At 47.8% G+C, this 14,083-nt stretch overlaps 1 protein-coding gene across 1 annotated transcript in view; it reads left to right on the top strand.

Moving 5' to 3' along the window:
* The window catches only part of LOC310818576 (potassium/sodium hyperpolarization-activated cyclic nucleotide-gated channel 2), a gene marked incomplete at both ends in the record, with an annotated part of 23,492 nt that extends 11,015 nt beyond the window's left edge, over window positions 1-12,477 (top strand). The window contains 5 exons of the mRNA XM_083689565.1: window positions 1,204-1,422; window positions 9,460-9,606; window positions 9,968-10,208; window positions 10,680-10,844; window positions 11,495-12,477. Coding sequence (XP_083545691.1) covers window positions 1,204-1,422; window positions 9,460-9,606; window positions 9,968-10,208; window positions 10,680-10,844; window positions 11,495-12,477 — 1,755 coding nt within the window. The remainder of the gene's footprint in view (window positions 1-1,203; window positions 1,423-9,459; window positions 9,607-9,967; window positions 10,209-10,679; window positions 10,845-11,494) is intronic.
* Between the last annotated feature and the right edge of the window lie 1,606 nt (window positions 12,478-14,083).

The raw sequence follows: 14,083 nt of genomic DNA, 5'->3' as shown, positions 1-14,083 counted from the left end.
TGATGTAAGCCGCAGTCTGCACGAAGCAATCTGTAGAGGAAGAAGAAAAAAAATGGAATATTTGCCTCTCTGCAGACTTGAACCTTGTGCTGCCCCTCCGTGTGAGGTGGGCGGTGGAGGAGGAGGGGGGGGGGTTGGGAAATAACACATCTGCAGAGGCCCTGACTCTCTGCACGATAACAACACATTGTGCACAGTGTGCTCGGAGAGGGAAAAAAAAAAAAGGAATGGAAAATGTGTGTGTTTATACACACTGTGACCCAGAGCGGCTTGGCGGAGCTCTCACAGGAGAACAGGGTGTTGTTACCGCTTCGCTGGGGCTGCGTTCCAATCGTCGTAGCTAGCTCCCTCCCTCTGTGTCCTTCCTTGTCCCCTTTTCCTTCGTCCGGACCGACAGCCGACGAGAACATTTGTGGAGGGTCTAATCATAGGCTTGGGTTAAACACTGATGAAAGAAATGACCTCTTTCTAGTAATTAGTGCTTCGTTGGATCTGTCAAAAGCAAGGGCTGCAGTTCATAAAAAAGGTAATCTTTGGAAGTGTGTGTTCAGTGTCAACTTATCAAACCCAAACTAAGCCAGCCTTGTGAGTAAGGCTGGGCTGTCACTACGTATGTGTGTATGGCGGATTCATATTCATAAGCGTCTCTGAAAGGGATATTTAATGGCCTCTCATTACAGTGTCTGTCTCTCGGAGGAAATCATCTCCGAACCTCCTCTACCTCCCTGATTAGGCCTCGTAGGATTCCCCCAATCTATCTCCCTCTTCTTCACTCTGTCTCTGTCTTTCTCCTTCTCTCTGTCTAATTCCAACTCTCTCTCTTTCTCCTTCTCTCTGTCTAATTCCAACTCTCTCTCTTTCTCCTTCTCTCTGTCTAATTCCAACTCTCTCCCTCGAGGCCTCATTTATACAACATCCTCTCTCTCTCTGTCCCCATTGTCCTCAAGTCTCTCTTCCAGCTTCCTTTGTTTTCTGCTCTCTAAGTTAGTCTTCCGCCCTCCACACACACACACACACACACACATACACACACACACACACACACACACACACACACACACACACACACACACACACACACACACTCTCTCTCTCTCTCTCTCTTTCCCGACTTGTCTTTGACTTGAGTGTCCAATTAAAGCATTTAAAGACCTTTGCCTTTCTTCTCTCTCCTCCCCCCCCCCCCCCCCCCCCCCCCTACAGAATGATACATGGTCGGAGCTCTACTCGTTCGCCGTGTTCAAGGCAATGAGCCACATGTTGTGCATCGGCTACGGCCGGCAGGCCCCCGAGAGCCTGTCAGACATCTGGCTCACCATGCTCAGCATGATCGTAGGAGCCACCTGCTACGCCGTCTTCATTGGCCATGCCACCGCCCTCATCCAATCACTGGACTCCTCGCGACGGCAGTACCAGGAGAAGGTAAGGAGCCACACGCTGTAGGCGTGCGTCATCCTCCCTCCATCTCCTTACCCCCATCGCTCATTCTCCATCTCTCTACCTCCATCACTCCCTCTTTCTCCATCTCTCTACCTCTCCATCACTCCCTCTTTCTCCATCTCTCTACCTCTCCATCACTCCCTCTTTCTCCATCTCTCTACCTCCCTCCCTCCCTCATTCTCCATCTCTCTACCTCCATCACTCCCTCTTTCTCCATCTCTCTACCTCCCTCCCTCCCTCTTTCTCCATCTCTCTACCTCCATCACTCCCTCTTTCTCCATCTCTCTACCTCTCCATCACTCCCTCTTTCTCCATCTCTCTACCTCCATCACTCCCTCTCCACCTCTCTACCTCCATCACCCCCTCTCCGTCTCCCTCCCTCTCTCCCTCTTTCTCCATCTCTCTACCTCCATCACTCCCTCTCCACCTCACACTCACCTGTTCCTTCAACTCCCCTCGAAACCTAAAACCGCCTGCATCCTTAAATCGTATTTATTTTCGTGGTGTGTGTGTGTGTGTGTGTGTGACCTTGGTGTTGGAATCGTGACGTGGTTTCTCGGTAACAAACTGCTACAAACACTTGATGAAACAAGGCAGGAATCTAAAGCATTATTGGAGGGTGTTATAGAAGCCTATGGTGTTCACTGAGCAACCTCCCTGTGTAGCGGTGTGTCTAGATTTGCTCTTTTGCTGTTTGCTCCTGGCCAAGTGGCTGATATCATTCCGATGAAACATAAGACATAAGATTTGCTTACAGTAACTGAGCAGCACTTCCAGAGAGACTGAGGTCTTTGATATTTGAGAGGGAAGCTCCAACAGCCTAACCCAGATGGTAATTACGTTGTACTACAGTGCCACAAACAGGGCTTCTCAGAACCAGTCATGGTCATCACTTGTCTTTAAGAGATTGTTTATGTTTTCTAAGTGTGAACAGGTCTGAAACAGGTCAGGAACAGGACAGAAACAGGTCTGAAACAGGTCAGGAACAGGTCTGAAACAGGTCAGGAACAGGTCTGAAACAGGTCTGAAACAGGTCAGAAACAGGTCAGAAACAGGTCAGAAACAGGTCTGTGGAACAAAGCGGTGTTGAGTAGCGTTGTGGTGGCCTATCGCTTTAGCAACTCAACCTCCTCCCTGTCTCCAAGCAGAGTCTCTGTAGCCGGGGAGCTGTGGGAGGGGTTGCTGGCTCTTGGCAGCCAATCAGAGCGCACGGGTGTGTTCGGCCAGGTAGAGCACAGCAGAGTTGCCGGGGGCTAAGAGTGTGTGTGTGTGGGTGTGGGTGTGGGTATGGGTGAGAGAGTGTGGGTGAAAGAATGTTTGTGTGTGGGGCAGATGTGGCAGTGTGTGTGTGTGCGTGTGTGTGTGCGTGTGTGTGTGAGATATGATGTCCCTTTGGGCAGCAGCAGAATTGATGAGGCAGCAACCCTGTGTGTCCTGCTGCCAATGTCGTCCTGAAGGTGACGTACGCAACCAAGGCCCCTTCTCTCTACCTCCCTCTCTCTCTCTCTCTCTCTCTCTCTCTCTTTACGCTCACTCACTCGATTGCTTTCACCCTCTCCTCCCCTCTCTCTTTCTCACTCCATCGCTCTCACCCACTCTACCTCCCTCTACATATTCCTCGCGTTCTCCTTCTCCCTCTCTCTATTTCTTTCCTGGTCTCTCTCTCTCTCTCTCCCTCCCTCTTTCTCTCCCTCCCTCTCTCTCTCCCTCCCTCTCTCTGTCCCTTCATCTCTTTATTTGTCACTCGTTGTCAGTCTCCCTCTTTCCTGCTCTCTTTTCTCCCTATCTCTCTTATTTCTTAACCCCCCTCCCCTCTCCCTCTCCCCCTCTTTCCATCCCTCTCTCTGTTGGTGGTGTCCTTGAGAGGTGCAGTGTTAACTGGCCGCTACAGGGGGCAGAGGGAGGGGGAGGGGAACCTCTCTCTCTCTCTCTGCCTCATGTCTTTATAAAGGCCTTGGTGTACGGTACGGTATATGGCCATGGGCAAAGATGTTTGAACCATTCTTGTCATTGTAATGTGGACGATTCACTGTCGTGCGTGCGTGCGTGTGTGTGTGTGTGCATGCGCGTGCCAAGAGCCATGTATGATATTTTCTCTATATCTCATCCGTGTGGAATGGTATCTCCCATAGCTTTGCATGATACCCTGTGTGTGTGTGTGTGTGTGTGTGTGTGTGTGTGGGTGTGTTGGTGTGTGGGGGGATGGGTGTGTAGTGTGTGAGTGTGTGTGTGTGTGTGTGTATGTGTGTATGTGGGTGCATGCCAAGAGCCCTGTATGATATTTGCTGTATATCTCATCTGTGTGGAATGGTATCTCACCTAGATAAGCAACCCCCCCCCCCCCTCCCCCTCTCACCCCCCCCCCCCCCCCCCCCTCTCTCCCCCTCCCTCCCCTCCCCCCCTCTCACCTCCCCAGCTCTTACAAGATGGATGTTAGTGTCTGGTTTTATTGAGCCTGTAGGCTAGGTTTTAACAACAGATATAAAAGTCCTGTGGAAATCACACAGAATGGAAAGAGATAGGCAGGCTGAATACGAACACGGAGATGCTATCATCGTATGGGCCGCTTTAAAACTGTCTCGCTGGTGGAATGTAAAAGTAAAAGTTATTTTCATTTAGCCTCGGATGAGATGCGGAAGGATGAGACAGTGACATTGTCAATCTCGAAAATGTTTCAGGAACGGTACAGTATGTCTGCACTGAAAAGTGGAACCGAATGAGAACTTCATTTCTTTTCCCACCCTTCCCCTGAATGATGCTGATTTGATTTGACACCCCCCATTTTGAAGCGTAGGATTGGTTTAAGCATGGCCTCGTACTGTACATTAAGCTATGTCAGTTTAACTCCATGCGGGGGAGTAGAAGTACACAAGTGCATACTTGTGACGAAGACAAATGGGACGCAGCGGGAGTTGTTAGTTGACTCTCTTCCTGTTCTCTTTTATGACACCATCTCTGTCTAATTCTTCTTCATCTCATTCCAGCATTCTGCCATCGCAGTCAGGGCAGGTCAGCATATTTCAGTAGACTCTCCCTCTCTCCCTCTCTCCCTCTCTCCCTCTCTCCCTCTCTCTCTCTCTCTCTTTCTCTCCCTGATGTGTTGTCAGTTTTATTTTTCCAGCTACTCGACTCCAAGAGGGATTAGTTACTGAGCTGAGAAAGTGTTTATTAAAACAGCCCAGAAAAGAAACTGCCAGCCAAGGCCAGAGAAGCCTCCGCTGGGTGAATTAGTTAAGCCTCAGAACTATGACTGTGTGTGTGTGTGTGTGTGTGTGTGTGTGTGTGTGTGTGTGTGTGTGTGTGTGTGTGTGTGTGTGTGTGTGTCAGTTTCATCATTGGAAGTGTTTAGCTGGGCTGTTTCTGTTGGCTGGGAACACAGTAGCACACATGGGTGGCCCCAATCCTGGTCCTGGAGGGTGTGCAGAGTTTGGTTTCCAGTTTATTCCCCTCTCACTAATACCCTGATTATACTACAGAGCCGAGCCGAGCTGGGCTGTACTGGGCCGGCCCGGGTTACGCAGCCACCGTAGCAGCTGAAAATCATGCCAGAGAGGACCATGTGAAAAGGAAAATATCTGAGCCAGCACTGTTTTGGTTCGGGAAAGGGCTCTGTCATGGTGAAAGCACCTCACATAGCTGATTCATGTAATCAATTATTCATGATCCTCAACTAGGGTTTTTCCTGCAGGATTTGAACGCTGTTTGAAGCATAACTTCAAACAGATCAGTCAGACAAACAGACAGACGGTCCGGGCCGGCTGCCATGATGAAGTGTGGAGGTTTGGGGAGGATGGGAGGTTGTTTACCCTCCTCCTCCTCCTCCTCCTCCTCCTGCTCCTCCTCCTCCTGCTGTTTCCATCCCTCAACTAGACACCACATCACAGTTCTCTTCCATTATTAAGACTGAGCCAGGAGTTCACTGTGGCAAACACAAGTCACAACCACTTGTAGAGCTTTTTAAAAAAGGCTTTAAAGGTACTTTAAAGATGTCAAAACAATAAATAATAATTAATTCAGTCTGAAAGGACAATGGCTTTTTTTATTTATTAACAAGGCTGTAGTTAATTTGGTGTTTTGGGAGGAATGCCAAAGTTGGTACGACGTCTCCTTGTTGCAGAGGCTTGAACTCTGTGCTGTCTGCAGCTCCTCTGTGTGGTGAAATGTGCCTTGTAATATAATGAAGCGATTTAGCATCAAGTGAATGAATTATACATCCACATGCCTGAACTCACTGAACCCAAATGATCATTCTTCATGTTGAGGAGAGGAGAGGAGAGGAGAGGAGAGGAGAGGGGAGGAGAGGAGAGGAGAGGAGAGGAGAGGAGAGGAGAGGAGAGGAGAGGAGAGGAGAGGAGAGGAGAGGAGAGGAGAGGAGAGGATACGATGGAGGGAATATCCTCCTTTCAAGAGTGAACAAAGAGTTACACAAAACACACACACACACACACACACACACACACACACACACACACACACACACACACACACACACACACACACACACTGCACCACTGAGACAAGCAACTGAAAAGTGGGTAGCTATTAGAGCAATACGTCCTCCTGGCATTGTTGTGCTGCAGAATACCCTGGCATGACAGTGACACACTGAAAGCGGACGTCATTTTGACCCTCATTTAGATGTGTGTCAGCCCCCTGTGGGCGCTGTGACGCATTGGCTAACCCTCTCCTCATTCGTCAATAACACCAGAGCCTTGTCAGCCAGGGAACATCAATCTGGCAACCTGACATGTCTCTCAAAGGCAGGTCATTAAACACCACCATTTAAGCCAATCAGATAGCGTTTTGCTGCCTCATTTGTTTCTACTTCAAAAGACTCTAAATCCATAGGGAAGAGTTTGACCTCTAACCTTGCCTTTGCAGCGAATCAGGGGAGAGGAGAGGAGAGTTTGTGCACAAACAGCGGCACGTGTATGTTCTCTAAAAGTTACCTTGAAAGATCTTTTATTCCACCCTAAATCCTAACAGTAGCCATTAGAGAGATAAGCACACGATCAATGTCTGGGGGTTTAGGCTGTCAATGGTTGGACTTTATCAAGTTTCTCTGTACTTTCCGGAGAAGGAGCATCAGAGACATTTAAAAGGCAGCAACCTCTTGGCTTCAAGTACTTTATCTGATTAAGTGGATGACATTTCCGCTGTAAAAGCACATAAGTAATCTGATACTTTTATTCATTCAACGTCAGGTTTTCCCGGCAAATAAACAATTTTACCGCAATCGTCAATGTTATAGGGTTTCCTTTCACAACAGTGTACTCTTCATATGAACTGATTTAGTGTCAGCCATACCTGCTCCCTACCTACCTCGAACCATTGTGAGAAACTCTTCTGGGCTGACCTCAGAACAGCTGTTAGGACAGGTGTCAACACCAGGTAGGAACCCTGTGATGCGTCAGCAGGGCTCACACACAGGCCAGTGGCCATCTGCTGATGTCAGAGAGCAGCACCACACACACTGCTGAGACACCGTGTTATGTAACAGCATACGTTAGCTTAGCCGCATAGCTTTGTTTGTTCATTGAATTATTCATTATGGCTTCTCAGCTTCCCACTCGGTAGTTTTGGCAGGGATCAGAGTCAAGGGTCAACCAGTGCAAAACAGTAACACTTACTGTAATACTGTGTGGTGTTCAGCACTAAGGTTGATGTGAAAGTTCCAGTATGTAACATTCAAGCTTTCTAAAAGCTTCTTAGTGGTTGTAATAACTATGTTTAATTGAATGAGGTATTTAATTTTTACGAACGCTGAGTGTCCTACCTGACACTCGGTTTACATATAAACGTGTTGTTACTGCCAGGGGTATTCTAGGGGAGTGGACTCACCGATTTTCACATTTCTGTTTCTGGTGTCTCTTCTGTCTCGTGGGTGCATCCTGAAACACAACAACTAATGTCTGACACTGCAAGTCCATTTCGGGGGGATTATATTATTATTAGGGAGGACGTTGTTGTTTGGAATAGCCAGAGGTGGCATATTTCCAACAAACTGCTCCTTTAATGCTCTATTAAATGCACAAACTCTCCTCTCCTCTGATTTGCTGCAAAGGCAAGGTTAGAGGTCAAACTCTTCTCCCTATGACTTTAGAGTCTTTTGAAGTAGAAACTAATGAGGCAGCAAAACGCTATCTGATTGGCTATTAAATGCTCCTTTCCTGCTCTATTACTCGTTCTTGAAGTGTTACCTAGTCAGGGTTCATGTTTCTTTTGCAGAAGACCATCAAAAACGTGATTTTGTTTATGAATCTCCTATTTTCTACACATAGTCAACTATATTTCTGCCTAACAATTCCTACCACATACACAAATCATCTAGTCAGAAAAATAATCCTAGAAGATATTATGGACTTTGTTTACTTGTCATCTGAGCTGGATTTGAATCCCCCAAAACCCACACTGGACTATTTGTTGATGCTATCTGTTGGTTGTTGGTGTGTTGACATAGATAAAGTGGTTTTTTTTACACAGTATCCTACTGTATCTAAATGATGGATGGTTTTTGTAAATGTTTTATAATTTTGAGACAGAGGGGAAATAAAAACTTCTACCTTGACTTGTGGGTGTGCATGTGTATGTATGCGTGCATAGGGTGTGGGTGTGTGTGCGTGTGTGTACTCGTACAGTGTGTGTACGCGTACGGTGTGGTACGCATACGGTGTGTGTGTGTGTGTGTGTGTGTGTGTCTCTGTCTCTGTCTCTGTCTCTGTGTCTCTGTGTGTGTCACTCTGTCAGTATCAGTGTGTCTCAACTGTGTGTGAGCTGACAGTTGGGAGCCCGGCCTGGACCTATGGTGCGGTGTTTGACATCTTTATGAGTGCTGGGTTGGAGTAGCGTTTTTTTATGAGACAGCTTTCTGTTTGACGGGTTGCTGGATTAAAGTGCAGGGGAGGAATCTCTCTATCTCTCAGCAGTCTACAACTTTACTACCACCTCTATTTCTCCCTGACTGCAGCTCTGGCATCAGAGAAGGTCTGGGCTTAACAGGATGGCTGGACTGGCTGCTATACAGCTATAACTCATCCTACTATAGGCTATATTAATTGAGGTTCAAATGCATTATCTGTTATCTTAGTACCACCATTATGTTAGTACCACCATTACCTTAGTACCACCATTATCTTAGTACCACCATTACCTTAGTACCACCGATTTCTACCTCCACCAGCCTCCCCTGGTGTACATCCAGGTAAAAGGTATGAATGTGGAGTCATGTGTGTGAAGACAGGAGACAGTCTTGGAGAAACCATAGAAATATAATGAATCAGAATAGAACTGGATTCTATTTCTATGATCTAAATCGTGCAGTGTGTGGATGTAGTTTCCTTCTCTCACAAGTGGTCAACTTATTGATAGGTGCTGTTGCAGCCATCCAACGATAAAAATCCGATGCTTGCTATTGATGATCGAAATGCATCCACTTGTTTGTTGTGTCATGCCACTTAATATGTCCACCCTGTGTATTTACAACAACAAACGCATTTCCTCAATCAACTCATCAAGGAATTTGACACTGTGCCTCAAATGGCACGTGTGGTTTCATGATTGCTTTGCTCTTAGTGTAGAAAAAAAACCTGTTGATGTATCCACCTTATTATATATCCAGAAAACCGACATTTTCAAAAACTGCATTTCTTTTTTGACTGTTTTAAACTGGCTGGTAGAAACTCTCAAAAGGTTCTGTCCATGTTCTATGTTCAATTTGAGGTACATTAAGTGACTCCTACTTTCTCTCTCTCTCTCTCTCTCTCTCTCTCCCTCCCTCCCCCTCCCTCCTCTCTCTCTATCTTTCTCACTCCATGCCTTTCCTTTCTCTTTCTTGCTCCATATCTCATTCCCCCTCCCCTCCCTCTCTCTCTCTCTCTCCCTCCCCTCTCTCTCTCTCTCTCTCCCCCTCCCCTCTCTCTCTCTCTCTCTCTCTCTCTCTCTCTCTCATCCCCACCCGCCCTGTCTCTCTCTCTCTCTCTCATCCCCACCTGCCCTGTCTCTCCCTCTCCCTCCTCTTAGTACAAACAAGTGGAGCAGTATATGTCTTTCCACAAGCTACCATCCGACTTCCGACAGAAAATCCATGACTATTACGAGCACCGGTACCAAGGCAAGATGTTTGATGAAGAGAGCATCCTGGAAGAGCTCAATGAACCTCTCAGAGAGGTAACACTGCACACGCACACGCACGCGCACACGCACACACACAAATGCATATAGGAGCCTCCCAGACTCATGAGGGATGCAGCCCCTCAGGGATACACACACACACACAGTACAGCACGTACAGTACACACAAACATACAGTACACACACACGCACACACACACACACACACACACACACACACACACACACACACACACACACACTCACACACACACACACACACACACACACACACACACGTACATGTACACACTCACATACACTTTGAATGGTGATAATATTGATGAAGCAGGGGTATATTGAGCCTTAAACTAAACAATCAACATTAAACTACATTGTGTGTGTGATCAATCGTCAGGAAATCGTCAACTTCAACTGCCGTAAGCTAGTGGCATCCATGCCGCTGTTCGCCAACGCAGAGCCCAACTTTGTGACGGCCATGTTGACCAAGCTGCGCTTCGAAGTCTTCCAACCACGCGATTACATCATCAGGGAGGGCACCATCGGGAAGAAGATGTACTTCATCCAGCATGGAGTCTGCAACGTCATCACCAAAGGCACCCTGGGAATGAAGCTCTCTGATGGCTCCTACTTCGGAGGTAACTGCCAGGATATTAATTGGCCTGGTGTTTGTTTCTGTGTCTCTCTGTCTCTCTGTGTCCCTGAGCTCTAGGAGCTTGTATGCTGTGCGAACTGCACTGCAAATTCAGATGATGACTGCAGTAGTCCTAAAGTGCTGTCTTAGCGGTGCGGTTGCTACAAAACACGTTTTGCTGTATCTTCCGGTATTCTGACACAGAAAAGTAGGGAGTTGGCTTAAAGTGGACTTATTTTCGATTGTATATAATTATTCCCATCGTTCAGTGATGTATGAATTTTGCTGTAGGCGTATATCTCTGTTCAATGACCCTCTCTCTTTCTTTCTCTCTCTCTCTCTCTCTCTCTCTCTCTCCCACCATTTCTTTTCCATCCCTCTCTCTCTCTCTCCCCCCATCCCTTTCTTCTTTCTCTCTCTCTCTCTCTCTCTCTCTTCTCTCCCTTTCTTTTCTCTCCTTCTCCCTCCCACTCAGAGATCTGTTTGTTGACGAGGGGTCGTCGTACGGCCAGCGTGAGAGCGGAGACATACTGTCGTCTGTACTCTCTGTCTGTCGACAACTTCAACGAGGTTCTGGAGGAGTACCCCATGATGAGACGGGCCTTCGAGACCGTGGCCATCGACCGACTGGACCGCATAGGTAAGTCGAAGAGACCTGGGTTTTTTATTCAAAGACACTCAGTACATACACAGCTCCGGGCTCTGTTCAAATACTTTGATAATGTTCCTCCCTCTGATCCCTGGAGAGCTCACTGATCCGACCCGACTGGGATGTTGAAAGCGATTAAAATCTCCGTTGTCCACATTCCAAATGTGTTAGATCAAAGAGGGTGTTTTAACTGGCTCTAGTTTTAGGTTTTACTGCTTTTTCTTGACTTTAGCTTTCATGTTTTAAGTAGTTTGAGAAATAAAATCGAACACATTCAAATGTGCCCAGGCGTGTGAGTCATAAACGTGAGATTATGAAAGAGTTATGATGTCACCTCAGTATGGTACAGGACACTGTGGTCGTAGATAAGGTGACATTGTGACTATACTTAAAATCTTTCCTGGGGCCATATATCTTGCCAAGTAATGCACCTGGTTCGAAGGACAACACATACTGTAATTGTGTTCCTCCCTCCTTTCTCCTCTTCTTTCTCCTTCCCCTCATCATTCTTCGCTTTCCTCTTTTCTCCGAAATCCTCTTCTTTTTCTTTCCACTCCTCCCCTGTCATCCTCTTCTTTCCCCCTTATTTTTTGGCCCCTTCTCCCCTTCTTCCTCTTCTTTTCTTTCTCCTTCCATCACAGGTAAGAAGAACTCCATCCTGATGCACAAGGTGCAGCACGACCTCAACTCGGGCGTCTTCAACAACAGCGAGAACGAGATGATCCAGGAGATCGTCAAGTACGACCGCGAGATGGTCAAGCTGGTAGACCTGCAGCGACCGCGCACCATGTCCATGACCTCCTCCATCCCTGGGGGAATGTTTGCTCCCGGAGGCCAGGCCTCGGGCAGCTCGGCCATCGCCAGCCTACAGCAGGCCGTGGCCATGAGCTTCTGCCCCCAGATCGGGAGCCCCTTGGTGGGGCCGGGGACCCTGCAGTCGCCCCGGATGGTCCGGAGGTTCCAGGTGATCCAAAGCCTGTCCAGCCCTGTCTCTGTGTCCCCTCTCCAGTCCCATCCGCCCCAGATGCCCGGTGGTGCGTTTGGGTCGGCCATCTCCAGCCCGCCTGTGCAGAGCCCCCTGGCCACCACGGGGCGGACATTCCAGTACATGGGGGGTGCGGGACCCTCGGGGTCACAGCTGTCCTTGGTGCAGCACCATGCGCCCAGCCCCACACACACCATACCCAGGCCAGCCTCACGGAAGAGTACCCAGTCCCTCCATTCTGGCACCCTGAGCCAGGACGCCCGCGCTCTGTCTGCCTCCCAGCACTCGCTACCCCAGGAGGGAACAGCGCAGGCTGCCTCTGCAGCCCCCAGCCCTCCACCATCCGCCCTCCCCTCCACCCACACCTCCTCCACCTCCATCGGCCCATCTCAGCCCCCTCACCCCAACCTGCCGGGGCCCTCCGGGGTGGGGGTTGGGGTGGTGGTGAGAGCCGGAGCTGGAGCTCCGCAGAGGGTGGTCTTCGCCTCCACGCCTCCCCCAGGAGGGGCTCCCGGGATGGGGGCGGCTGCGGCCGCGGCTGGGTCGGGGCCCCCGGACTCTGGAGCCCCTAAGAAGGATTCGATCGTCAGCGTCCCGGAGCTAGACTCTGCCAGATCCCGGCTGTCTTCCAACTTGTGACCCTGGGAGAGGTTGAGGAGAGAGGCCTTCGCCTGGGGGAATCTAAACCTGTCTGTTTTAGCTCAGTCCGGCTGACCTGTCGGCTGCCGTATCGACCGACCGGCTACCGGTCACACCACCAGTGATTCTAACTGGTTGAATTGTGTGTCAGTGTCAACAGAGAGAGAAGAGGAACTCACAAAGACTTGTGTGACTAGGACTTGGAGGAGTCTATACAATTAAATTAGTTTAACGAAGGTAGGACTGTTCTCTACTGTGCCAGCGCCTGTAGTCTTAGCATCACCCCTTACACTGCTTCCAAACACCTATATCGCTGTCTTTATTGTTAAGATATTGAGAAAAAGCATAATTAATGTAACTGTTGCATACTGTGTAGAATCCATGCAATGCAATCTAGCTGGAGCTGGACATAAAAACGAAAAATCAGGGACTTGAAATCAAATGACAATGATGACATTTTACGCTTTCCGAAAGTGTTTTTTGGGTGTCCTTTTTTTTCTTCGTATAAGCTGTCGTAGCAAAATAATACATTGCTCTTCATATTGTTTGAAAATAGTCGTGAACATATGTTTTAGACCGCTGGTCGATCATACATCGATGTGTAAATAGTTATTTAAAAAAAAAAAATGACAAAAGGATATTAACTTCATTGCATCTACTTCAAACCAAAGTTGAGCTCGAACACAAAGTTTGGTTGTGTGTCTGTATCAACTAAAAAAAAGAAATAAGAAAATGCCATTTATTTAACTGCCTTGATTCAGCGTTTAGAAGCCATATATGTATTTGGTTTGTGTGTGTGGGTGTGTGTGGTTATGTGGGTGTATGTCTGTGTGCGTGTGTTTGTTTGTATGTTTTGGTTCCGTTATGTTTTCAAAGAGAACTGACCCGCTCGCTCATATCTTAACACTGCTTTGTCAGGCCTGATTGGTTGGTGTTTGCTGGCAACGACACAGGTCATATTTCCCAGTGACTAACTACACATGCCTGGGAAGTGGTCCACCGTCCATGTCAGCAGAATATACAGATTGTGACCCTGGTGGCAAAATGGTGTTTGAATTGTCTGAGCTTTATCGAAACGGAACCAGAACGAACAACCCATACTGTATACTTGCTTGTTTCCGTCCAGGTTGATTGATTAACACATGCAATATAATTCTGCAATACTCTTACCCCGCCTATATATATGAATATAAATACATATGCTGTACAGGAAATTCATTTTCTTTTTTTTCTTTTTTTCTTTTTTTTACTGTGAAACCTTAAAGAATCCAGCAGCTGTTGTGGCTTCACTTGTTGTGTTATTGTAATCCAGCGACCATGTTGTTACCTTAACCAAAAATGTCAAGGGGAGTGAGGAGATGTATCATCTTGGGGATCAAATGAGACAAAACCTGTTCAAACCAGCTCAGCTTCTCTCACCCAATCAACTTCCCTAAAATGTCACTTTAAAGTCCATTTTAAGTAATTTGATGTTGTAATGCAAGCTTATAATAAATAAGTGTCAGTGTGCTTGCCAATAGGAAATGGGGGGGGGGGGGGGGGGTGGAGGAGGGAGGGAGGGAGGGATGGAGGGGTGCTGTATGTATATTGAGCAAGTGCTGACGCT

Source organism: Argentina silus (genome assembly GCF_951799395.1).
Source record: "Argentina silus genome assembly, chromosome: 18".
Lineage (NCBI taxonomy): Eukaryota > Metazoa > Chordata > Actinopteri > Argentiniformes > Argentinidae > Argentina > Argentina silus.
This window is presented reverse-complemented; position numbering and strand designations above follow the sequence as displayed.